Consider the following 26,093-nt stretch of genomic DNA (forward strand, 5'->3'; position numbering starts at 1 on the left):
TTTATGAAGCATTTTATACATCATATTAATATTTATTTCAGTTCTATTTCACAGCTGTATATTTTCAGGACGTGGTCATCATTCTCATAATCAGAACATGTACTGAAACGTGTAATTGACGTTGGTTACTATTCAAACAATGCTAGAAAAATCATATTACTGAACCAACTTGAAAGTATTTTGATTGTCACATCGTTGATATTTTTTGAATGAAATTTGATCAGTCTAGGTTGGCATACAGGCATTTTGCACGGACTGTCTCGATATAGCCATATGGTTCTTTCGAATGATATCATCAGCACAACCTTCAGGTAGAAGTGAAGTGTTCGAATATGACCAAACCATCCAACTCAGAGAACAAAACTCTATCAAAGTAAAAATTTATGTTTACATAAAATTTGAACTAACAACTCATTAGAGGGCTGTTTTAAATAAGCTTGCTGTTGCACTGGAATTACGTAGGAGCAAACAAAGTCTGAGTATATCCTCGTTCACAGAAAACATGTAATTTATTTAGTTAAACCTAAACTATTCAGACGAACTCTAACCGTGACCGCTATCTCTAACACTTAACGTTGATCACACTCTATAGTCACAACGCAATTGCTCGATTGAACATTTAAATGTCTTCTATGTTCACCTGGCGAGACTATTTTATGGACGAACCAATCAGAAGCGTCTTAGAGATATCAAGGTTACAGCGCCAACTTCAGTGCTTAATGCTGACGTATGGTCGGCTCACACGGAATTTTGTAAAAAACGTGGTAATTGAGCGGCTATAACAAATAAAACTGCAAGACTATCATTTGTGGACGAATCAGTCAGGTATAAGATAATAAATCTCTGGGTTCAACGCGATAGCCTTTCATGCACTTAGTTAAATAAATTTCTGGCCTTATAGCTCGAGCTCCCAACTTTGGGCAAACTCTCGAAGTCAGATGACCTTTACCAAGGTTAAAGGGGAATTTTGGGGAATTTCCCCAAAATGTGCCAAGTTTTCCCCGAAATTGGGAGCTCGGGAGCTGATGTCAGTTTGTGATGAAAACCCCATATATAGATTAGGGTCTCGCCGTAATCACGAAAATTCTAGCCTGAAACATACCACGGAGGGAGAGATTTTCTACATAGTCGTGAGATGGTTGCTTAGTTGTAACAGCCTCTGTGCACTGATTCCCTAATCTGCCTCTTTAGATTCGATTGGAAAGGCGAATTGCGAATCGGCAGCTCCATACAAACTAACGATTTTTTTCATCCTGTCCTCAGTGAAAAGAGTTAGTATTCCAGTTGATATGTCAACCCGTGGCGTGTCTTCTAGTGGCGATCCAATATCCCTTCTATGTGTGTTTCCCCTCACTTAGTCGCTAGCTGGATTTCATTTCCATACTCGGACACAAAAATTAATTTTTGTACAAAATTATCTGTTTACAACTAGTAGGTATCCTGAAATTGTTAATTGTTCGTGGGAGCTGTTGGTGTGCTCACTATTGCGATCATTTCCAACAACAATGAAGTAATGAATGTGTGTTTAATTACTCCTAACCCACCTAATGTTATCAGTCAGTTTGTTTTAACTACCCAGAAACTGGAAGATAAACTTCCGACTTCAGTTTACTCACAAATTATCTGGCATCACAAGTCATATAACTTGTGTGTTAGATTTTGCTAGAAATACATTCATCATTCCATGTTTCCACTCTCTGCTACTACTTTCAATGGGATAGCACTCATCAACTTCACGAAGCACGTTTTCCCTACGAATATTAAGGTAGTAACAACTATTTGAATATTAAAATTTACTCATTTTGTGCAAGGGTAAATAAACTGTTCCTGACTCGTCACATTTTCCTATCTTAGTATGCGGTGTGTAACAACTAGTTCCCGTAAGCTGAAAAGCCATCATGTAAAGCGAACAAGGAATTATAAACTTAGAAAATGTAACTTATACTATTAGTACTATGTCCTATGCTCTTGTGAGATAGTATTTCAAATTTACTCATCTATTATTCTATTATCAAATTTACGTTTTTAATGTACCTAGAAGAAATTGCTCTTGAAGGACAGCAATTACGTACACGTGCTTAAGTAGGTTTTTAGTGGTTGGTCGTTGAAAATGAATATTTCGAGTAAGATACTGAAATGTTCGAAGACTTGGGATTGTTGTGGTTTTATAATATACATGAAACTAAGGTATATGGTCTATAAACAACTAAAATTGACTTTTATGCCTAATGTGATCATTTATGCTACGCAAAACTTGTTTTATTGTTGGTAAGTTAACGTTTACTAGTGACTCTGATCCAAAATATCTTCCAAAAAGTTCCCAGTATTTATTGTAGTATTTCATTTATCTTGAGATATCTGTAATTAAGTAACGGCGTTTTACTGCTCATTAGATATTAACCGATCGACTTGGTTTTCTCTATCCAATTTTATAGTACAACGGATCGTAACAGTCATGGTAAATGTGAATGTCGATAACTTGGTTAAAATTTGTCTACCTATGTTCATTGGAATAGCCTTACGCTCATCTACCAGTTTACACCCATATTCCGGCGAAAATAAACCACCCATGTATGGTGACTATGAAGCTCAACGTCATTGGATGGAAATCACCGTTAATTTACCATCCGCAGAATGGTATATCAACTCAACACATAATGATTTAAATTATTGGGGGTTAGATTATCCACCTGTTACGGCATATCATAGTTGGCTGATGGGTAAACTAGCTAATATAATTGACCGTGATTGGGTTCAGTTGTACACATCGAGGGGTTTCGAATCTAAAGAGCACAAATTGTTTATGCGTTATACTGTACTGGTAGCTGACTTATTGTTTTTTATACCTTCTGTATTACTGTATTTTTATTATGTTCTGCCTAGCATTATGAATAATAAGTCACAAATTAGTGGATTTTATTCAGCATGCCTAACATTAACTTATCCTGGTCTTATATTGATTGACCATGGACACTTCCAATATAATTGTATCAGTCTTGGTTTATATTTGAGCGGAATTAATTTCCTCCTCCTAGAGTGGGATATGCTCGGTTCTATATTATTTTGTTTAGCCATAGGTTATAAACAAATGGAACTATATCATGCGTTGCCAATTTTTTTCTTTTTATTAAGCAACTGTATTTACAGAAAATCTGTGCGCAGTGGAATAACACATCTAGCTAGACTGAGCTGTGTCGTTTTCTTGACAGTATTTTTGATATTTGCACCGTTTTTACTAACAACCGATTTGAATCTTTCATTTCAAGTCGTCCGACGTTTATTTCCGTTTGATCGCGGTATTTACGAAGATAAAGTATCTAATTTTTGGTGTGCTACATCACCGCTAGTAAAGTGGCGTTCACTTCCTACGTCATCCTTAACCTTATCGTCTACTAAACTGGTGTGGGTTAGTGTCCTGCTCGTACTGACTACATGCCTTCCATTTTGTATAGTTTTATTGAAGAAGTCTAAAAACCAAAAATTTCTGATTTCTCTAGCACTATGTGCGTTAAATTTCTACCTATTTTCCTTCCAAGTTCATGAAAAATCAATTTTGTTAGTGTCTATCCCTGCTTTGTGTTTGCTACCTTTTTATCCCATATCGTCATTTTTGTTCTCTTTATGCTCTACTCTTAGTATGTGGCCATTATTTAAAAAGGACGGTTTACAATTGGCTAGTTTATGTTTAACATGTATACATACCATTCTAGGCTGTTTTATAATACTTAAAAGTAACAATAGTGATAAACATGTTGCTGAGAAAAAGAAATTACAAAATAGTGCTACCAGTAATAATATCATCTCTATATTTATCATTCTTTTTATTCTTATTGGCTATAGTATCTTGATTATCGGTGACTTACTGAATAAACCTCCTGTAGCATATCCCGATTTATTTCCTTTGTTACTTTCTATGTACTCCTTCACGCTGTTTTTCTTATTCATGCTCTATTGGCAGTTAGAAGTTATTTTTATGTAAAACTTTGTGTTTAGTTATGTTTCTAAGAAAAATATATGTTCATGAAGTTCGCGTTCTATACTTCAAAAGTTTAGTTTACTGGCTAATTTATTCTATTCGGTATACACTAACATGCTCGTAATAGGAATAGATATATCTTTATAATAAGCTTTGTGACTCAATGGGAGAGTATTACGATTTTTTACTGCAGGCAAATAGATTAACTACTATATTCATGATGCAACATAGCTTTAAACATCCAAGGACAGGGTAGGAGTAGGGTGTAGCTGGGCCTATCTCAGTCACGCACCAGTTTAACGTCTTTATCAAGTTCATCAAACTTTGCCTCAACACCGATCATACGGTGATCCGAACACATGCAAGCAGTGCTTCGAGGAATATGTAATAACAGCAATTTCATGTATCCACTTTTAAAGATCATATCTCAAACGAACTGCTGGTTGACAGATAACTTGTATAGTCAGGGAAACAAATTTTACGAGTGCTTGGGTTTCATCACTGTCCGAAACAATACTACTGGTGGAAATTCTGGAACAAGTGAAACAGGCAATACACTGTAACACTAGACTAGCCACTGATTCAAATCAGTCCAGAAGCAAGCATCTAGAACAGGATTTTGTATCTATGACAATTTAAAGGTTGAAGGTAGATACATAACATAGTAAATGCATGTGCCGATTCGTCACATCCTGTAACTTCCTAAATTTTTGGGTAAATAAACTTAAGTTGGTTGATGTAATCCCTTGGCCTGCGTTCCAGTGGCAAACGCAGCTATTAGATCTTAGTTGCCGACGAATTGAGCCGAAAATTGCGACAGTATTAACCAAATTTGTAGTCAGTAAAACTTGATACGTGTGTACATCGGTTTAATAAGCCATACTCCATTTGCACAAGATCAGACTGTCAGGGCAAATCCCAAAGCAGCGAAGGTAGTAACATTATTAGTGGTAATATAAGCTATTAGCAAAACACAACTCACATGTCTTACAAAATAGGTAGGAATTAAGCGGGATATCTAGAGCAGTATTACTGACTAAAATCTAGCAACATGTAGTTACCTGCAAAATATCGTTTAAACACGTTAATTTACCGCAGTTCATTTTGTAAGGATATCGAATGATGCATTAGCCATTTTGTCCCGTAATAGTTATGCAGCAAAGATGATCATACACCAACTACGCATAGTCGATATACCATCACCACTACTACAACATTCAACCACACATCTAGTATTTATTTGTCCAAGCTTCGTTATGTGATACTAGGACAAGCCATTACTTAAAAAATAGGTGTATTCTGGGAAGTACCGTACTGGAACAACTACTAAAAGGAAAATTATGATGTAAACTTGAACTCAAAATATTTTTTGTTATGTATTTACACTTAAAAATTGTTTCAGGGTATGAACTATGAAAACGAATGTCTTGCCGCAAAAATTTATTTCAAACGATGTAAACAAAGCCACGAATCGACTGCAGTGTGGAATTTCTGGTGGTGCCCTTTATAATAAGGGATGTGCCAACCGGTTTCTAGGTTACCATGTACACACAAGTCACACTTTGAGGGTTTCTGAAAGATAACATGTAAATTCATGTAAACAAAATGAATAAATATATTTAAAAATTTTATCCAGGTAATGATGAAAACGAACTGGAATTTATGGTGTCAACTAAAACTGCAAGACCACCGGTTGTCCATTTATTTATTTAAACAACTGGTACAAAGAGGCACTAAATATGTAAGTTCCACACTCCGTCATTCGATTTTTGTGAAGGTTGGAATAGTGCCCAGAAGCTAAAACCGAAATGTTATTTTAGGGGGTTTCAGCCCGACCCCTTGACCCAGATGTCTAATCCACTAGGCAGTGAAGCAACGTAAGGAGACACAGTCCCATGGTAGTTAGTGACCAATATTAGGTTCGCACGCCATTTCTCCCTTCAAGATCCTGGAGGTCATGTGCACCACTGTTTTGGAAGCACGTTTTCTTCCAGATGGATTTTCCATATCGATCAGCCAGGTCAAAACGCCGGACGTTGGGTTTCTGTCTTCTCAATTTTGTAAACGCCCCTCCTCGTGATAAGACAGTGAGCAAGACTTCCCTAGCAGTGGCTGTGTATGCACGGCCATGTGAGAGCACCTGGACAGGGAGAGCGGACTCCCCAATATTGGCCGTACCAGGGCATTTGGGGTGAGACTGTCCATATCCGCTGGTAGACCTTCAGCTTACATTTTATGCTTTACGGTTTGGTCTGCTTGTATATAAACCGCATGTGTCTGAAACATGCTTGATATATCAGAGGCTGGATTTTACATTTTGGACTAGGCAAGTAGATACTATACAGAGTTGGTTAACATATCATTGGTTTAACATAGGGACAGAGTCATATAGTCGGTATTCTGACTAGTGATTTCGTCACGTGATATTTGACAGGCTATGGGACATAACACTAATTACTACCCTCTCGCACCGGTTATTGCATATGAAACATCCGTTTTGGTAGACTAAAAGGGAATGTCTGTAGTCTTCGCCGGGTTGGTGGTACGGGGAAATCACCTAGGGGAATTGGAAAACTCTGATTTCAAAACAGTGGTCATATGGGCTAGGGATACTAAGTAAACAAATGGTGTATGAACCTAACCTTGGTCACTGGTTACCATGAGGCTGTATCTCCTTGTGTATCGGACCTCCAGGTCAAAGGGCCGGACAGCGACCCCCTAAGGAAACCACCTACTACCGTTTGGGCACCTGGGCAGAATTCTAGTTCACACAACTCAAATGGTGCCGACAACTGGGGAAAATTATGCTCACTCCAACCATCATCATGAGAACTATTCGGTACCATTCGTCCTTTTTTAGATCACGTTATTTGTTTATTTTATTTTGTTCACATTCATTAGGTAGCACACCTATAGTGGAAAGTCTTTCTTCTTAAACGGTCTCAAGTCACAACCTCACACGAATACTGCACTAACCAATCGTTTTTGTGACCTACAGGAATTTTCTGGTGGCACGACAGTCATTTCCAATGTAGTACATGGCGTTCTTTCACTAAATCTCAAGCTCGGACTCAGATTGGTCCCATCGGTGTCAGCTAATGCCGTCGTGGCTGTGTAGGAGACCGCCGCTTCTTTTAGAGCACTTATCTGGGATCTGATCATGTCTTCGTCTGCGCCAATCTTATATTAATTTTTAATGGCTAACAATTTATTTTCCTAAACGGATCGATGTAGCCAAGTTAAATGCAGCCTTTATTGCAATTATGTATGAAACCGGGCTAGGTCCAAGGATGGCTGTCACCTCACAGAGAAGTATAGACCAGCACCGGCTGGATTTACATGATGCCATGGGAACGGCAAATAAAGTGGCTTGCGCGTTCGCTAGATGTTCCGCTTATAGGCACTGCGTTTTCTACAAGCTACTTACAACTCCTTGAGGCATATCATTCTACACGATTTCCGTCAACTTCGTGGATTCTATTCGAGGAAATACGGTCCATATATTCATCCTCCGCCAAATGTCACAACATCGTCATACTCATCACAGGCCAACAATCGTTGTTTCTTTGCATTAGGATCGTCTTCGATTGGTTGGACAGGGCTGTACTCTGGGAGTATCCATTGAAGAAGGGTGTACCTGGGAAGTCCATTTACATCTTGAAAGCCCTATATACAAACAACTCAGACAGAGTGAGAACATACAACCACCTCTTTCCATTGTTTCATCCAAGCAGTGGGGTTAGGTTGGATTGCCCAAGCTCACCATTCCTCTTCAAGTTTGTCATCGATGACGTTCTGGAAACACCTCAGATTAACGTAAGTAATGACGAAGTAGATCTCTTGCCTGAAGGAACTTTTCCACCTTGAGTATGCGGATGATATTGTCTTACTGTGCGGTAACAGCGAAGCCATGCAATACGCACTTATTCAGCTGGAAACCAGCGTCCGTAGGTATGGCATGTGCTTGTCACCTTCTAAGTGCATGGCTGACAGGACCCTGAACCTCCACTTATTCTGGGTAGTGAGCAGACAGAAGTTATCGAGAAGTCCGTATATCTGGTTAGCTATATAAGAGCTGATGGTGGAGTGAATGATGAGATCAATTCATTTGTGGTGAAAGCCAGAGTGACTTGTGCTAATGTGAGCGATCTCTGACGCCTTCGTGATGTTAGTCTGGCTGTAAAATCTCGGATATAGGACGCGCCGGTGAGAGTAGTTTTGCTGTGCTCGTGAGACCTTGCCTCTCCGAGTTGAGCATGTTAAGTGACTCTCTGTCTGCTAATTATTGTTTCAAAAATAAAATTGCTGACATCCAGTGGCAACCTTATGTTAGTGGTGCCGAAATTGAGCAACGTGTGTTCAGCCGTATTGGTTATAATCCAAGTGTCCTTATACAGTCATATTTTTCCTCACCGAACTGCTTGTTTCATCACTATTTTTTCTTACACTCATATACTAATTTCGAATCACTTTTATTCCTTTTTAATAAAATCCTCGTTTCTTCATTTTTTCACACTCCCATTTTTCTGTGGAGCATACAAATTTTGGTAAGCCTTTGTACTAATATTTACGTGTTTAAATAATAAGTAGAGATCCATTCTATGGTGGAGTTAATGTGTTTAACTGTACCACTCCTTTTGGGCGAGAAATTAAAGGACGAAGCCTTTTATAATTGAAACATGGGAAACGTATGCACAGCAACCAAAAATTGTGATAGATGTACATAAACAAAATTGAGCCTGCCATAGGAATGCGTTGGCATAAGCTACCATGCCACATTAACACGAGGTAAGAAAACATTCAATTAATGTGGCAGTAATGAGAAAAAAGGGTTAGATCTTAGGTATATGGTTTGAAAAGACTGGGAGACTGTATGATGGTATCCTGGGATTTAATATAGGAGGGAAAATAGAGTGAATGCACCTGCGTCACTAAGATCCATATCACTCAGTCTCCAGACAGGTAGTCTACACTTGTTAACATGAATCAGGTCATTCGTCGATACATTCAGTAATGCCACTCACAACATCTACTTGACACAGGACATGAAGTCGATACACTGAAATCTTCTAAAGTGATTAACAAACAAACACCAATCTTTTCAAATTTGCCGTAGCGATAGCGATCAAACGTCCGAATCCAGATCTATTTATCTAAAAAGAGGCAGTAATAAATCTTTATTTGCCCTGGTAACATTACATCCTTTCTATTACATCATTTCGCCTTTTTCTGAAGTTTGATTGCATCATTGTGATTTTTCTTTAAGTCTTAAATGATCGCCTTCAATTCATATCTTTCTTTATTACCATTAATCTGTTTTCCGTTGCTCCATCACATCTAGTCTTTGTTAACTCCAAGAGTTCTAATCATTATTTTAATGATCAGGAAGTTTCCCTCCCATCCTTTATTTATCCGAAACAAGATTTTTACGACCTTATTAACTCTAAATCATGATACACATATTTATTTCTAATCACCTCCGTATTTATGAGTATATCAATTAACGTTGATTTTAAAATATTATAGGTTGTAAGCAGCTAATAAGAACCTAATGAAACAAAATGAATTCATATTATTCTGCATAAATCTTCGTTCTTGCTCTCTTCAAGATAACAAAAAGAACTATGTGTATGAAAATGGGGATAGTTGGTAGTTTTTACGAATGGCACCGAAGTCCACTAGTCTTTCTTAACCATTTGATTCAGGCTGTTGATAGATGTCACATATCTCTCCAAGGCTTGGTAATGATAATTTGTTGCTGCAAGATCCTTTAGGTACTCAGCTAATTCTTCCTTAAATGCATCTTTAACATTTTAGGTCTTCGAACTTATATCTAGGTCTTTCTGTAACATCTTTATGTCCACTAAAGCTATCGCTAAGGCATGATTGAGATACAGGCATGCACAGCAGTAGGAGCGCCAGTCTTCTGTTGATGTTCTCTAACAATAGTTGTTGGGAATTTCACTTATTTGTCCTCACTGTTGTGTTGATTTTTGGGATCCTCAGATTACACAGTATCTTTATGCGTAAAATTTGTGCTTACTAGGGACCACCGGTTTTCTGAGCATCCATAGTGGTTTGGTGAGGTCAAGTGAATGACCATATGAGTGTTTAGAGTCACAGCACACATCAATAGCACGAGGCTCTCATCTTAGTGACGAGTGATGTTCGGTTTTACACAGAGTTCAAGCACTAAAGAACGGTTTCGGACGACCTAGTACAGCATTTTGTTGAATCGAATCTTTAGAGTTGATGTAACACGTTGAAAAAGTAGATGGAGCAGGATTAATAGAGGAAGAATGGTGTTTGATAGTGAAATTAAATTTGATTAGTCACTGAGTGTGGGTCAAAGCGGCACGCAACTTACTGGCTATCAAATATGTAATTATCAGAAGGGGTTTGTGGAGATTTTAGAAATTTCATAGATTGAAATCATGAGTCAATTGAAGCTAGACCACCATGGAAAACCTGGAAGCACTGGACGGCCGTTTCGTTCTAGTACGAGACTCCTCAGCAGTGCGCATCCACGATCCCGCACCTCGCGAGATTCGAGCCCGGGATCCATCAGTCTCGCGCCAGGCGCTTAATCAACTAGGCCACTGAGCCGGTATCCAATGGTGTTAATGTCTAACTTCAACCAATCCACGAAGTTGCGCCACCGTACACCATTGTCTTGAGTGAGCTGATATCTCACAACAGACCTGGTTGAACACCACCGGGGTGCGGGATCGTGGATGAGCACTGCTGAGGAGTCCCATACTACGACGAAACGGCCGTCTAGTGCTTCCAGGTTTTCCATGGTGGTCTAGCTTCAATTGACTCATGATTTTAATCTGTGAAATGTGTAATTGTTGATTTCTACTCCGGACTCACTAAAAGTGAATGCTTGTAATTGTGTGAAATAAAGTATTATTTAGTGTTACTTTGATTCTCTATCCTTGGTCGTCAATCGTGCATCTGATATCATGTGATCTATTCTGTGTATAGTGGATCGCTCAAGTATTCAATCTGGCGGTATTATAACCTCGGTCATCCAGACCAGTTTTAACATATTATTGTACTACCATATAATACTGTGGTGCGTGCTACTTATATTGATGTAAGTAGTATTCGGCGCGAGTTAAAAAAGTAACGTCTGGCAGCAGATGATGGGGAAGATCAAGAAACGAAGAGCGGGAACACAATGCAATTTGTAAGAAAACGCATGAACAATGAAATGTGAGACAATGGATTGATGATTACAACAGGAACAGTCCGGTTTGATATGATGGATTGATATTTTGCAAATTAACGATTTACTATATGGTTTTTCTATCTTACCGAGTAACTGTAATTTTGGGCTAAATACAATCCGATTGTCCCCACCCCTGTTCTGTTCACTACAATACTGCAGAGAGAGAGGAATATTTTAAACCATCCAATATATCAGACTAGAAGTAATATTTGGTGATGAAGATACGGTTTGTCCAGTCATGTTATTAGAAGTATGAGAAGAGTGATCATATCTCTGATGCCCACACTGAGGAAGCATATAACTTATTAGGAGGTCCGATTCTATGGGGAAAGGCAAGGTTGGACATATTAAGGGTCGATCTTTTCTAAATCCTCCCTTCATTTTGAGAAGGTAGAATCAGGGAAAATGCTCGTTGCCGGAGGGAAATACCTTACAGCCGTCACACCTCAGTGCAGCTAGCAGTACGGGTTCGCTTTTGGAAAATGAATTTGTTGATTTAATCATCACCGTCCCAGCCCCCAAAAGATCCGCTTAGCATGATACGACCTAAAAGAACAAATTTTCAAAGCAACATAGCTCCTCAGACTATTACAGTTTGATTAAGTCAGTAAAATTAAGGTTACACGTTAGCACCAAGAAATTAGCTCCTGAAAGCAGAGTACATAAATCAGCAACCGAAATAGTGAGTTGGTAAAAATATCCTTGAGAAAACGACTCCATATTATACAAATCAACTTCAATATGATCGAGCTACAATGAAATACTAAATCAGTTGTTATACATGTATTATTATTGTACTTCCTAATAAAAGAATTCCTAGGAACACGAAGTAATTAGATTGGTATGCAGTTGCAGTAATAATGGTTTTGAAATTATTAGTTAGCAATAGTAAAAGCTGTGCAGAATCTTAAGACGAACTTGCATTCAAAACTAGTCTTACTTGGTATATCCGACCACGAGGTTGTAGTACAAGTTGTCTGAGAGACTGCCACCGAGAAATTTGTTCTCCAAGTTCTGGACCTGATGAAAAACGATATTGTTTGAATTCATCATTAGATACTATATAACACTGTGGCCCAGACTTCATCGCCATATAGAGGAGGAATACATCGTCTTCTGATCTAAATAAGGAGAAAACTTAGTCTAGACAAGATAAAACAAATACAAAGACGTGTAGAGATATCCGAGTGTAAATGTACAACGGTCAAACTTATTTCTTCAGCCTTAGTCCTACAGTTGTTTTTTGATGAATAGTATATATTCAAATAGTTTCAATGAGTTGGCATTCAGAAGTACTGTTTATTTTAACTACAAGTGCCGTCGTGTACAGATTAACCATAAAGGATAGGTAATAAGCAGTTTCGGGATCTGAACCACACTACAGAGAACAAGATAGATCATACTTGCTGTTAGGATAGTCGGAAAAATATACCAATAATTATCGTGTTAATTCTATGGTGGCCTTGGACCTTAAATGTACATTTCATCTTGGTCGGCGTTTATTTCACTTGTTAAATATTTTGTAAATGTTGTTTCCTATTTTATGGTACGATGTGGTTTGTTTGTTTGGTATATAAATAGAGTATGTCTGAAATACAACGATTCATAACTCAGGGGCTGTGACTTGTGTTCTTGACTCAACTGGCTAGGACAGACAGGGAAGTGGAACCAATCAGGGCACTAGCTCGTCCGTACGTGTTCTCCGTGTCACTAACCGATCGATAAATAAAACGCTGCGTTATCAAAAACCTGCAGTCTCACACCCGTTACAACACTTGCATTACTAAAAATTTCTGAAGGTCAATGGAATACGTGAGAACCAAAAGAGGAGTTGACATAGCTTCAGATCATCACTTGGTAGTTGCCAAGATGTGACTGAAGCTAAATAACAATGGACAACTGAGTAAATAGCATTACAAAGGTTTAATATAGTCTACCTTTGAGACAACAACAAACTCAATGAATTCGAAATAATTCTCAACAACGGGTTGCAAGATTTACAAGATCTAAACAGAAAAGAGGAAACTACTATGGAGGACAACTGAAAAGGGATCAAAGAAGAACTAACTTCAATATGTCGGGAAGTACTGGGTCGCAAGAAGCGCCATCATAGGGAATGGATCACTATCGAGACCCTGCACAAGATTTAAGAAAGGAAGAATAAAAAGAGAGCGATTAACAACAGCCGGACAAGAACAGAGAAAGCAAAGGCATACACTGAATAGACATAAGCCAATTAGTGAAGACGAGCTGACAAGCAGTAATATGTGGAAGACCATGCTACGACAGCGGAAACAGCTGCAAAGGAAGGAAATATGAGACAACTACATGGTACCAAGAAGAAACTAGCAGGGAAATATTGTAAACCACAGCAACCAGTCAACAACAAAGAAGGTAAGCTAATCACTCAGATTCAAAAACAGTGGAACATGTGGGTAGAACACTTTGAAGAAATCTTGAGTACGCCAGGCCACTGTACCCACCAGACATCGAAGTAACCCACACTGGCTTTCCTATAGATATCACTACACCAACCATCGAGGAATTCAGCATGGTTACCAGACAAACCAAGAGTGGGAAAGCTGCAGGACCAGACAACATACTAGCTGAAGCACTGAAGTCAAACACAGAAACCACTGAAAAGACACTCAATGTTCTATTCAGGAACATTTGAGAGGGAAAGCAAGTACCGAAAGACTGGGAAGAAGAATACCTCATCAAGATACCAAACAAAGGAGATCTGAGCAAATGTCAAAACTACAGAGAAATCACACTACTATCGGTACCAGGAAAGGTTTTCAACAGAATGTTGACGAACTGGATGAAATACTCAGTAGACGCCCAACTTCGAGATCAGAACATTGAATTCCGTAAAAATCAGTCGTGCACAGACTAAATCGCAATACTACGGATCATCGTTGAACAATCAAATGAATGGAACTCGTCACTTTACATCAACTTCCTTGACGATGAGAAAGCGTTCGACAGTGTGGATAGGAGGAATTTATGCTATCTTCTTCGATACCACGGTGGACATGAGAACATAGGTGCCTTCGAAATATTGCTCGTATATCCTGGAACCATCGAATAAGTAATGCAGTTGTTAGGAAACCGGTACTAGGTAAGGATGGCAAATCAATTGATGAAGTAGTGAAACTTCATCAGTTGAGATGGCTGGGACATGTGTTACGTATGCCCAACGACCGACTGCCTCGACGTGCTATGTTCAGTGGTATAGGAGTAGGTGTGAAGAAAGCTAGGGGCGGCCAGACCAAAACATGGCACAAGTCCATGAAGTCACTGACAAGTGGTCTGAGTCATGTCGGTAGGTGTAGACTATCTGGTTGGGGACCGCGAGATGATAGCAACCGATGGTTAGAGACCCTGAATGACATGGCTCAAAATCGTTTGCAATGGCGCAGGTGCATAGACTCTTTGTGTTCTCTCAAACTTTGATCTCTTTATTCCTCCTTGTCCCATTTTTTTCTCTCCTCTCAAATTTATTTCACTGTATTATACTCTTTATGTAACATCTCCAAACACTAATCTTCCCGATTACTGCTTATACTCTTATTACCTCTACCACTACGGGATTTGAATCGACCACTGCATCTCTGTGCTAATGTGGTGTGGCAACTCGAACTGATGTACGTACGTACGAAGTTCTACGTTGTTACTGACTGACGTTATAGGTATGTGTGAACATTTCAGAATATTACACTACAACATAAGTGTAATAATTGCTGGGAATAAACTGCTTACTGAGTGTAAGTAAGTAGTACAAAACAATATACAAAAGTGGAAAGGAAGCGAGTAAGAACAATGTAAGACAAACTTATCCTATATATATATATATATATATATATATATATATATATATATATATATATATTTGTAGACTTACGAAGAATTTGTACAGAATTTTTGAACAGAGATACCCAACTGATTTCCTAACATTTTAATGGGATTCCAAAACTCTGATTTACGTATGATTGTATTCCCTTTACTGACAAAACAAAAACGCCGAAGATTGAAATCTTTGTTGATCTGTCTCAAAACCTAAACAAAAACGGTTTAGATAAAAAAAGTCACTAATCAGAAGTGTATAGATCTTCGAATAAAATGCAGAACTTAAGCTTTCTTGTGTTTTAAGCTGTAATTTATAAACTGAGAAAGAAGATTTGTAAGATATTTATTACTTGTTAAACGGCTGGAGGCAGGCAGATTACATATCTCCATCTGTAGACCTCCTAGGGCTACTGCTGGTCCCAGGCTTGGATAAACGGAATGGGTTGAGCAATGGGGTCAGAAACTCTATCCTTTAGAAAACAACATTGCTATTTTAAAAAATGCTAACCATAGAAAAGAATTTAAACTCTTCAATGTGTGTTGAAGGATCTTGGTTTAGAAGTATGACGCTTCATAGTGAAAGCCAAGATTCTTCGGAAATCATGAGTATGATGCCTCTTCTGACAACCAGAGCAACAATTAATATAGATACACAGAATGCTCGCATAATGTGGTAGGTCCAGTCAAATAGCCGCAGAAATGAAGGGATACAACGTGGTGGTCAGAAGAAGTGAAACTTATTGTACCCAATCTAGACAGACACAGTTATATTCGGGAGAGATAAAGTCGTGCTTCAGTCATCAAGAAGAAAATGCTTCGCGCATACAAGAAGCTGCACTGACGCTATCAACAGAAGCAAGAAGAATACATAAGTTCGGAATTCCGTGGATCCAGAATAATTAGAGCATTCCTCAAAACAAAGGAGAGAATCACAATGAATGTCATTCAGTCCTATGCGCCCAGCAAAGAAAGCGAAGGCAATGAAGATCAGTTTAATGAAAGGTTGTAGTCAGTCGTAGAGAAGTGACCGGGAAAGTACATGACTATTTTGATGGGAGAACTGAACGTCAAAGTCGAAATGGATAACACTGGGTAAGAAGACATCATTATTTATTTGTTTATTTTGACACATAGATATTGGTACAAGGATGCATTGAATACATATGCGCCACACAAGTCTTATTTGATATGTGTGAGGGCTGTGATACTGCCCGGGTGCCCAAACCAAAGCAGGTGGTCTTCTTAGGGGGCCACACCCCGAGCCTTCGATCTGAAGGTCCGATCAACAAGGAAGTGGAGCATTGTAAGGAGATGCAGTCCCATGGTAGCCGGTGACCAATAATTGGTTCATACGCCATTTGTTACCTCAGGATATTGGAGCCCATGTGCACCGTTGGTTTGGGATCCGGTTAAAGCGCCGGACATCATGAAATCATGTGGACTAGGAGCAAGGGCCGAGATTGACGAGAGGTGTGCAAATTTATGTATCTTCAACAGAATGATTATCAGGAGCAGTTTGGTGAGCGGCCTATGCTCCTCCACGAGGGGTATCAGTTTTGCGTTATATATATATATATATATATATATATATATATATATATATATATATATATATTGGATGTAAACATTTACATAATACATCTACTCAATTATTTCCCGTACATTTTTGTGTTGAGATGTGCAGCCGCTTGGAAGAGCATAACTTTTTCCAAGTGCTAATTTGTTATATTACGTGGAATATAATGGTAATGAGGAACGAAGTATTCCACTTTCTGTTCCCTAGATAGTTACCACAATCTTGCACTGGTTTGTTAGACAAATTCACAACGCAATAGTTTTGGATGATTTAAAAGTCACTGAGAAATATCTGCAGCGAAAAATAAAGACCCAAACTTAAGGTTCAAAAACTGTGATTACAAATACGTTGGTTATTGTACTACTGACGGCTCCAAGGATTCGTGAATATTATGAGTATTTAAAAAGCCATGATAATATCGTTGATTTCAATATACATTAAAACCTTAATCAAGAGATTTATTGAGGAAACTCCGAAAAACCTAGTGCTTTCAAATCCAAATACTGTAATAGAACCACTTGAACTTAATAATAAAATGAGATATTTACCAAAAAGGACGTATTCGTAAATCTACTATACAGATTGACGATACAAGAGCAACAAAATCAAAGAAAGATAAATAACATCAATTGTCAAGCATCAGATTATGAAAAGAACAATTTCATAAAAAAGTGAGCAAAAATTGTGACAAGAAGCCTGAGACACTCGTGAGATAAATAAATGTTTCATTTTACTAACCAGTCAACTCAGTCTGATGACAGTATCTTCATGATGAGATAAAAAAGCTTGAGTAGTGCGGAGGTGGCCATTAAACTAGGTTACCCTATTGTTATTGATGTAGAATAAATAGTGATAACTGTGATACCATACAAAACACTCTTACTCGCTTCAGACCTGCCCCCCGTCTTCAACTACTCCATAAATCACATCTTATTAAGAACGTTTATTTGATGAGATTGGATTTACGTCCAAGCCAATTCAGTTATATATCGACTCAGTGACTATTAGTTACAGAGTTTTGTTACCTAAGTAATTGTCACCGAATACAAAATCATAGTGAAGTAATCATTACAACGAAAGTCTATTGAGAATCAAATAACTGATACAACTGGCAGATACTGAAATTTAATGAATAGAAGTTACGGCAGTTTGTTGGAGTTAACTGAGAGAAAATCATCTCAAATCAATGTGAATAATTAAGATTGATTTCTTTCACTGTACGTTGTCTTGGGGGATGTAAAATCCGGAACAGCCGGATAGACGAATGAAATGTAAAAGCACTAGACAGACTAGCTTAGGTATTACATATGACAATGTAATATGAATAATCAATTAGCTTTGGATACACAGTTACTGCTTTTCTGTCATAATGATATTCCGTTCTAACGACTGGATTTAATTTCGTTCACGAACTAGCTGTTAGCTTCAATGCTTTACGCCGTTTTGGGGAATATAGTATCCCGAACAACTACATATAGTGACTGCTTTCTGATAACTATAACCGATCAAGAACAAAACCGGTTTGTTAGTCCGTCTTACATATTAACCAGGATATTGATGATTAAGTTAAATACCATGCTGAAATAAACTAACTTGGCTTTTCTGTGGAAATGACTTGTGAATTGTCAAAATCATTACACAATTTAAAAGGGAACTAACTAAATTATAAATATTTGAAGCATGATGATTCTTATAAGTCATTGAAATAGATCAGCAGTAATTAATAGTTTATTTGTACTTAGTATAAAAATATGGATGTCTGTTACTTGCAGAAGTCAGAGAGAGAGGCTGCGTAATACCTTAATGTAGGTGAATATCCGAGTAGTCATACATTATATTAAAAATCAGAACAGAAAACAAAAGTAAAAACGATGTACACAAGTAATAGAAAGCTTGAAGACAACAATTTTAGGACTTTTAATGGTCTTTTGTAAGTGTTCGAATCTTCCTGTTGTTGAAAGTTTGAGTGTTCAGTCTACTTTAACATATTTCCACCTTGAACGGATTGCTTCAATATTGCAAATAATTCATGTTTTTTTTCAGCGAGATGCTGGGTTTGAGTCACGGTTCGAACGCCTATATTAGAATACACGTACATCTAAATAACGACTCCTGAATATGGCGAAACACGCGTCCTGGACTCCGCTAATACTCACTATCCAACTATATTCAAGGACTTCAAATGACAGTGCTTAAAATGATATTAAAGATTTAGGTGGAACATGAACAGTAGTTTGTAACGCCGACACTTAATGAGCTGAGTCATTTTCTTCAACCATTGACTGACTGTCTAACTGAGATTAATCAAGATATCTAGTTAGTTATAAGATTCATACTAATAAATAGAAACTAAATGAACTGCTGCAATAGCGTGGTTTGAATACTTGGGAGCTTATTACTTGTGTATGTATGTTATTTGTCGGATACAGAAACAGACAAAGTCAACATCAAAAATTAATACCAATTATCTTGAAAATATAACCCTTTTTACTAGCAGGAATATTGGCTGTAAAGGTTAAATTACTAGTTTATGTAAGCACGGATGATAACTTAGTAGTTCAGGTTACTGAACTAAATATAAAACATATATTTAAATGCAAACATCAATAACTTTTTCACAGTCACACTTTAGTGGTTTAAAGTCAAATACTAAACTACTAATATTTGAGTGGTAGCTTAGTAGGTAAAGTAATTTCTGTTCAACCTGCATGTGGTGTATTCGAACTCTGATCCACTCGCTTCGGTTTCAGAATAAGGATTATATTATTAACTTCTACACGATATAGTGTAGCTAAACACTGAGTACATAAACCTGTACATGATAATTTGTACTGAGAACTTCAGTAAACAATGAAAATAGTTAAAATTGCTGAGTTACTTGTTGGGCAAATTAAAGTTACCTCAGCAACCTGCAATCCTGACGAATCGGAAGAGAGAAATTTGCGCATATTCATAAGATTCATAAAATCGATAATACAATCTAAGGGTTCACTTTGAGAATCAACAAATCGTTTTAGAGTCATAACTTCATTCGATGTTGCTGTTAGATATAAACTTTCAATATCTGTCCCCTGGAATTAGTAAAACAAGATCAAATTCTAAAAATGTGCACATTACCTTTATCACTGTTTCATAAAATGCATCAGCCATTTGGGGAAAATGAAACTGTGACATGTCTGGTGGTGGTAGACTTTTTCTACATACTGAACATAAATAGCCTCTATAGAAATTTTACGGTTTGACAGCGGATTCATAATAATTTAGTAACAACTAACCTATTAACAAATGCAGATAAAACTCCTGACCAACGTTCATGCTTCAAATTTGCAAACCAACGTTGAATACATTCAGCAATCTCATAAGTAATTATCCATCGATGTGTTTGCATTATTTGAAATAACTGACTAACTAAACGAACAGATTCTTCTTCTTCTAGCCCATTTAACTTATTAAAAAATTCATAGAAAACATTTTCTCGTGGTGAACCACTTAGTTTGTGCATACATTCAAAAAAAGAAGAGATAGTATCAAATTTTAAGGCGGAAGAACACATTTGTTCATAAATTGCTGAATTATCACATTTTTTCGTTTCTGAAGAGAATAATAATTCAGGTGTGTCTCTCCAAAACGGTGTCCGTGCGACCGATTTCGCTATATCATTTTGAAAAACTTTTTTTTCTACGGCATTTAATCGAAGCAAAAAATAGTCGTACAAACTTTTGAATTCAGTATAACGTTCTTGAATGCCTAACAATTTTAATGTACACATTAATGTAGCATTGCTATGTTCATTTATATCACTCAAAATGTAGTTGGTTAATGATCTTCTTAATTCAGGACAATCATGATAACTAGCGTAGTTCAGAAGACAAGGCCAAAATGATAAGTGAGTTGAAGGTAAGTTGTTGTTCATATCTCTACAATCACTAACTGAAACAGTAAAATCACCTAATGGTGATAAAACAGAGTTAATGTATGATCTCGAAATATCCTGCTTTGTTGCATTTTCAAATAATGTAGTAATTTTATAATTTGATTTACTGAAAAATCTTCCCTGAATGTTATATATACAATAGTTGTAGAAATGAAACTTTTGATAAAGTAAACGATACATTCGATAAGCTGACATATTTTTTCAAGCTATAAAGAAATTCATCAGCTCTGTGGTAAAGTGGAACACCATAATTTTTCAAATTCCACCGTAAAGCTTATTGTTTGGCGTAACTAGGAGTGTATGAAAAACAAAGAAAGTAAGTAATATGTATATTTATATTATCATAATTGTACATTTATAGCTTTTCGATACTGGTAACAAGCGATGGTAATACATAAAAAAGCAGTCCAAAAATTTCAAACTCACTCATTCACAGTAAAAATACAATTATTAAATTAGTGGTTAAATTTGTCAACTTTCAGCTACCGATTGGTTGTTTCATATTCCATCTTATCTATTTCAATTTTGACAGACGGATAGTATCACCAGCTGTCACAAACTGAATGATTTAAAGTTAGGAACTTAAACATGTTTAGTTACTCTGTTACATTAGAGTACATTTTACAAACAACTATCAATTTGATCTTAACGCGGCTTTTTTGAACGAAATCCCCTTCCAAAACAAATAAAGAACGAATGAACTTAGTATACTATATTAGATATGAGAGTAATGGCTATAGAATGTCTCTCAACCCTATGGGAACGAATGAAACATGTGAGGGGTTCATCTGGTCCGAATTATACTTAACACTCAATGTTAATGATTCTGATAGATTTTAAGGATGGTAATCTACGAAATTGATTTGAAAACTTTAAAATCTATTCACTAAAAACAAAAATTGAATTGTATACAGTTATGATGGAACTGAAAATGCTATCAGTTGAAGATATTGCTCCTGGGTCTGAAATAAAACACACAGTATTAAAATACCAGGTTATTTAACAACAATGTATTATTCACATTTTTAAAATAACCAGCTGTGAGTTGATACTAATGGGAAACATAACAGATGCAGAAAATTTTAGATAACATATACGTTGTTTCTATCCGGAGGGTAGGTACACTGATTGCCAACTGATTAAGTGCGGATTGCATGCCTTGGGCATTATCGCACAGTAAGACAATATCATCCGCATACTCAAGGTCGAGAAGTCTTTCTCCAGGCAGCAGATCTACATCGTCATTACTTACGTCCACCAGAGCTGTTTCCAGAATGTCATCGATGGCAGAGTTGAAGAGAAATGGCGAGATTGGGCAACACTGTCTAACCCCACTGCTGGAATGGAACAATGGAGAGAGGTGGTTGTATGCCCTCACGCTGCCTGAGGTGTTTGTATATAAGGCCTTTAGGATGTTAATAAACTTCTCAGGCACACCCTTCGTCAATAGAAAATCCCAAAGAACAGTCCTGCCCTGGTATGGCCGAGAGTGGGGTGAGCTCGCCCTCCCTCTCGAAATACTCTCACACGGTCACGCGTATACAGCCTCTGCCAGGGAAGTCCTACTCACTGCCTTCTCGTGGCGGGGGTATTGTTTACAAAAATGAGAGGACGAAAAGCGAATATCCGGCGCTTCAACCGGATCCCAAACCAATGGTGCATATGTGCTCCAGTATCCTGTGGGAACAAATGGCGTATGAACCAACAGTTGGTCACCGGCTATCATGGGACTGCATCTCCTCACGATGCTCCACTACCTTATGGATCAGACCTTTGGGTCAAAGGCTCGGGGTGCGGCTCCCTAAGAAAACCACCGGCGTCGGTCTGGGCACCCAGGCACCATTATAGCACTCACACAATTAAAATGAAATGACAACGATTATTTAATAAACTGCTCTCACTCCTATTGCAATTCAAACAACCCATACCCATTTGATAACATCCACTTGTATTTTTAATTTTTATGTACTACGTCACTTATCTACCCTCTGGCATTCTTACTTTGCGTATCCCTACTTTTAAACTTATACAACAGCTCGCATATAGTAGAAATTCTGTTATATCTAAACGACCTCGAGTCACTTCCTGGTTGAAAATTGTATGCTACCACCAAATACGAATACACAAACAGTTTTACTGAAACCACATGCACCATTCAAACTGGCTGCCTTCAACGTTCCCACACTTATGTAGATCGGACAACAGATAGGGCTGGCTATGTCTTTGGAAAGTCTTCATATCGACATCTATCCGAGACCCGTATTCAAGACTCTGGTGAAGTACTACAAATTCCCTCTCTATCTGTCGCTTCAAAAAGCTTGTTTTACGTGCGCTTATCCGGGGACACTGTGGCATCTTCGTCTGGTCTTGTTGGCGTTGGTGTCGCACTAAGCCCTAGAGCTGAGGCAGCACTAATCGATTCGATCCCCATTAACAGTCGGTTATTTGCTGTTAGATTAAAAAGTTCCATTAATGTGAGAAGAAATCGGCGTGAGAAACGATGTCTCCTCGTCATCGCCTATGCTCCGACAGATTGCAGCACGGATGCAATCAAGGATGAATTCTACCACCAGTTATCTGTTCTTCTCCAGAAAGTGCGTTCGACAGATATTGTAGTGCTAGCCGGAGACTTGAATGCTTAGGTCATGCGTCTAGGCACAGAAGATAGTCGTTTAGGTGGCCGATGGGACCTGTTGGTCGCAGGACAGATAACGGGGATAGAGCCGAATTTCCACCACAGGCGAGCTGTTGTATAAGTAGAAAAATAAGGATACACAGAGTGTGAATAAAAGAGTGAATGAGTCAAGATCACTTTTTAATGTCAGTCAGCCAGTCAGTAACAACGGAGAACTTCGTACGTACGTACATCAGTTCGAGTTGCCACACCACATTAGCACAGAGATGCAGTGGTCGATTCAAATCCCGTAGTGGTAGAGGTAATAAGAGTATAAGCAGTAATCGGGAAGATTAGTGTTTGGAGATGTTACATAAAGAGTATAATACAGTGAAATAAATTTGAGAGGAGAGAAAAAAATGGGACAAGGAGGAATAAAGAGATCAAAGTTTGAGAGAACACAAAGAGTCTATGCACCTGCGCCATTGCAAACGATTTTGAGCCATGTCATTCAGGGTCTCTAACCATCGGTTGCTATCATCTCGCGGTCCCCAACCAGATAGTATACACCTACCGACATGACTCAGACCACTTGTCAGTGACTTCATGGACTTGTGCCATGTTTTGGTCTGGCCGCCCCTAGCTTTTTTCACACCTACTCCTATACCACTGAACATCGCACATCGAGGCAGTTCACTTTTTAATGGTGGTTTAGGAACTAAGGATTTTGCAAAACATTAGTTAATACACATGTTGATTTATACATGTTTAACAAAACACTACAAGCGTAGTATTGGCGAATGTAATTTTAAATACTCATATGCAGGTAGTTTGTAGTTACCAACTATTAATCTTACACTGAAAGCAGAGTGGAGTACGCGACATCCACCAATGTCAACGGGTTTCTCCAGTAGCAATATGCAAACAATCACTCATCTAGTCGAGAAAACGTGATTATAGACAGTTAATTGTAAGAAGTAAATACGTTTTTAGCCTTTATTAAGTGACATTGGATGAATGAGAAGTAAAGACGAACACAACGTTACCGCGAGTTGCTGGCTTACTCTTGATGTTAAAAAAATATACCCCGAATTTCCAATTTTATTCAACAGCAGCTCTGTTGCCACACAAAACGCATTCATTTTCTACCAGTGGTATGTATTCCTATGATTTTAGAGATCAATCAAGTATAACAGAAAACGGTATCAAATGTATAACAGGATGACGCCATACAAGTAATCAGAATTGTTATTTAGAAACTAGAGAACAATCTAATAGGCTCAATCAAAATCATTTGGACTTTGAAAAATCAGATAAACATAACAGGAACAACTAGTTCTAATCAACTAAAAATATTGATGCTTTAGCAACAAATTGTTAGTCAGAAGCTAGATCAAGTACAAAACATAGATTTGTGTGAGAAAACATATCAAATGAGTTTCTGAGTGATTAGTTTTGTGTAGTCCCTAAAGAAAGCGATACCAATCAACCCATCACGAATGGAATGTTACAATTTTTTCACCATGATTATATGGAGCGTTAATGGTTATCAAGCACATCAAAAAAACCTCCAGATTAATTCGTAAATTAACAGTAAAGAGTGAGGTTATCTGGTAAGTTTACAGGCCCCATCTTTGATATAATGGAAAATTTATTTACTTAACTACATAAAAATCGGTACAACGAAACACCAAACAGATATACGCCACAAATCATTTGATTTGTGTGTGAGGGCTGGGATACTGCCCGGGTGCCCAAACCGAAGCAGATAGTTTTCTCAGGGGGCCATATCCCGAGTCTTTGACCTAAAGGTCTATTTTCCAAGGTAGTGGAGCAACGTCAGGAGATGCAGTCCCATGGTAGCCGGTGACCGACAATAGGTTAATACGGCATTTGTTTCCTTAGGATCCTGGAGCCCATATGCACTATTGGTATGGAATCAGGGTTTTCTAACTCCCAGGTGGATTGTCCGTATCCACCAACCCGGTGGGAGCAGGACATTCGCTTTTCGTTCTCTCAACTTCGAAACAATAATAATGGCACGAGAAGGTAGCGAGTAGGGTTTCCCTGTTATTGGCTGTAAGCAAGTGGTCATGTGAGATTGTTTCGAGAGGGAGAGCTGACTTTCCCCACTTTCGACCGTACCGTGGGACTTAGGGGAAAACTACCTACAGAAAACTTAGTTATGCCGCATACAATTGCACTACGAAGGAATAGTATCAGAACATTACGATATATCGGGAAGAAAATCTAGTCTGAGACATGATTCACTTTGGAAAAATAAACATTCCAAGTGTTCTGACATGAAATTTCTGGGAGTGATAATTTTATATTGGAAATTCCTTTCACTAGTTATGAAACAAAAAAATACTATGCTTGAAATACTTGATGTGTACCGCTAGCTGTATTAAAAGTTCGGCTGCACCGATCATGAAAATAACGTAGTGCTGTATGAACGAGAAATCTGAGGTGATTTTATGCGTTGAATACCTACATATTATTTATGTATTTGATTTCAGGTGTGCATCCTGTTCATCCGAATTTTAGATTTAGCCTTGTCAGGAACAAACGTTTCGCGTGGAGCTGCTGGCAGAATAAGTACAGGTATGCAGTCACATCTACTGATTGAATTTATCATTTAAACTTATAAACTTACAAAAGCGAGTTTAAAACAGTTAGGATCAAGTATGGGGATAAAATGAGGACTCCAAACACACGGTATCGCTCTACCTTGACTTGCCTTATCAAATATCTCAAATCACATTCAAACAAAATGTGTTCTGGGTCGTTTGACCTTCCAGCTTCCATAATTATCTTCAATTATGATAACAGGTCTATCAATTTAATTTTATCGTTACTGAAAGTCTGACTTTGAAGACCAGGTTTTATTCTGTAAAAACTCATCCTCGG

At 37.9% G+C, this 26,093-nt stretch overlaps 2 protein-coding genes across 4 annotated transcripts; one reads left to right on the plus strand and one right to left on the minus strand.

The window, feature by feature from the left end:
- Positions 1 to 405: 405 nt before the first annotated feature.
- MS3_00006787 (uncharacterized protein) lies at positions 406 to 26,093 on the minus strand. 2 transcript variants are annotated; one of them, XM_051215017.1, is made up of 8 exons: positions 25,840 to 26,093; positions 25,678 to 25,801; positions 19,911 to 20,859; positions 19,753 to 19,855; positions 19,536 to 19,706; positions 15,115 to 15,269; positions 12,151 to 12,331; positions 406 to 5,548 (listed from the first exon to the last, which is right to left on the minus strand). In XM_051215017.1, exons 3-8 carry the CDS (start codon positions 20,762 to 20,764, stop codon positions 5,417 to 5,419), a joined length of 1,596 nt encoding a protein of 531 aa, XP_051068200.1. In that variant the 5' UTR covers positions 20,765 to 20,859; positions 25,678 to 25,801; positions 25,840 to 26,093; the 3' UTR covers positions 406 to 5,416. The 2 variants fall into 2 exon arrangements, with proteins under 2 accessions (XP_051068200.1, XP_051068201.1); XM_051215018.1 differs by adding an exon at positions 25,569 to 25,630 and having other exon boundaries at positions 406 to 12,331; positions 16,722 to 19,706; positions 19,753 to 20,859.
- Positions 698 to 4,025, plus strand: ALG6_1 (Glucosyltransferase-like protein). 2 transcript variants are annotated; one of them, XM_051215020.1, is made up of 2 exons: positions 698 to 825; positions 2,436 to 4,025. In XM_051215020.1, exon 2 carries the CDS (start codon positions 2,456 to 2,458, stop codon positions 3,977 to 3,979), a length of 1,524 nt encoding a protein of 507 aa, XP_051068203.1. In that variant the 5' UTR covers positions 698 to 825; positions 2,436 to 2,455; the 3' UTR covers positions 3,980 to 4,025. The 2 variants fall into 2 exon arrangements, with proteins under 2 accessions (XP_051068203.1, XP_051068202.1); XM_051215019.1 differs by having other exon boundaries at positions 3,133 to 4,025.

The sequence above is a fragment of the Schistosoma haematobium genome, chromosome 2 (genome assembly GCF_000699445.3).
Source record: "Schistosoma haematobium chromosome 2, whole genome shotgun sequence".
Taxonomy (NCBI): Eukaryota; Metazoa; Platyhelminthes; class Trematoda; order Strigeidida; family Schistosomatidae; genus Schistosoma; species Schistosoma haematobium.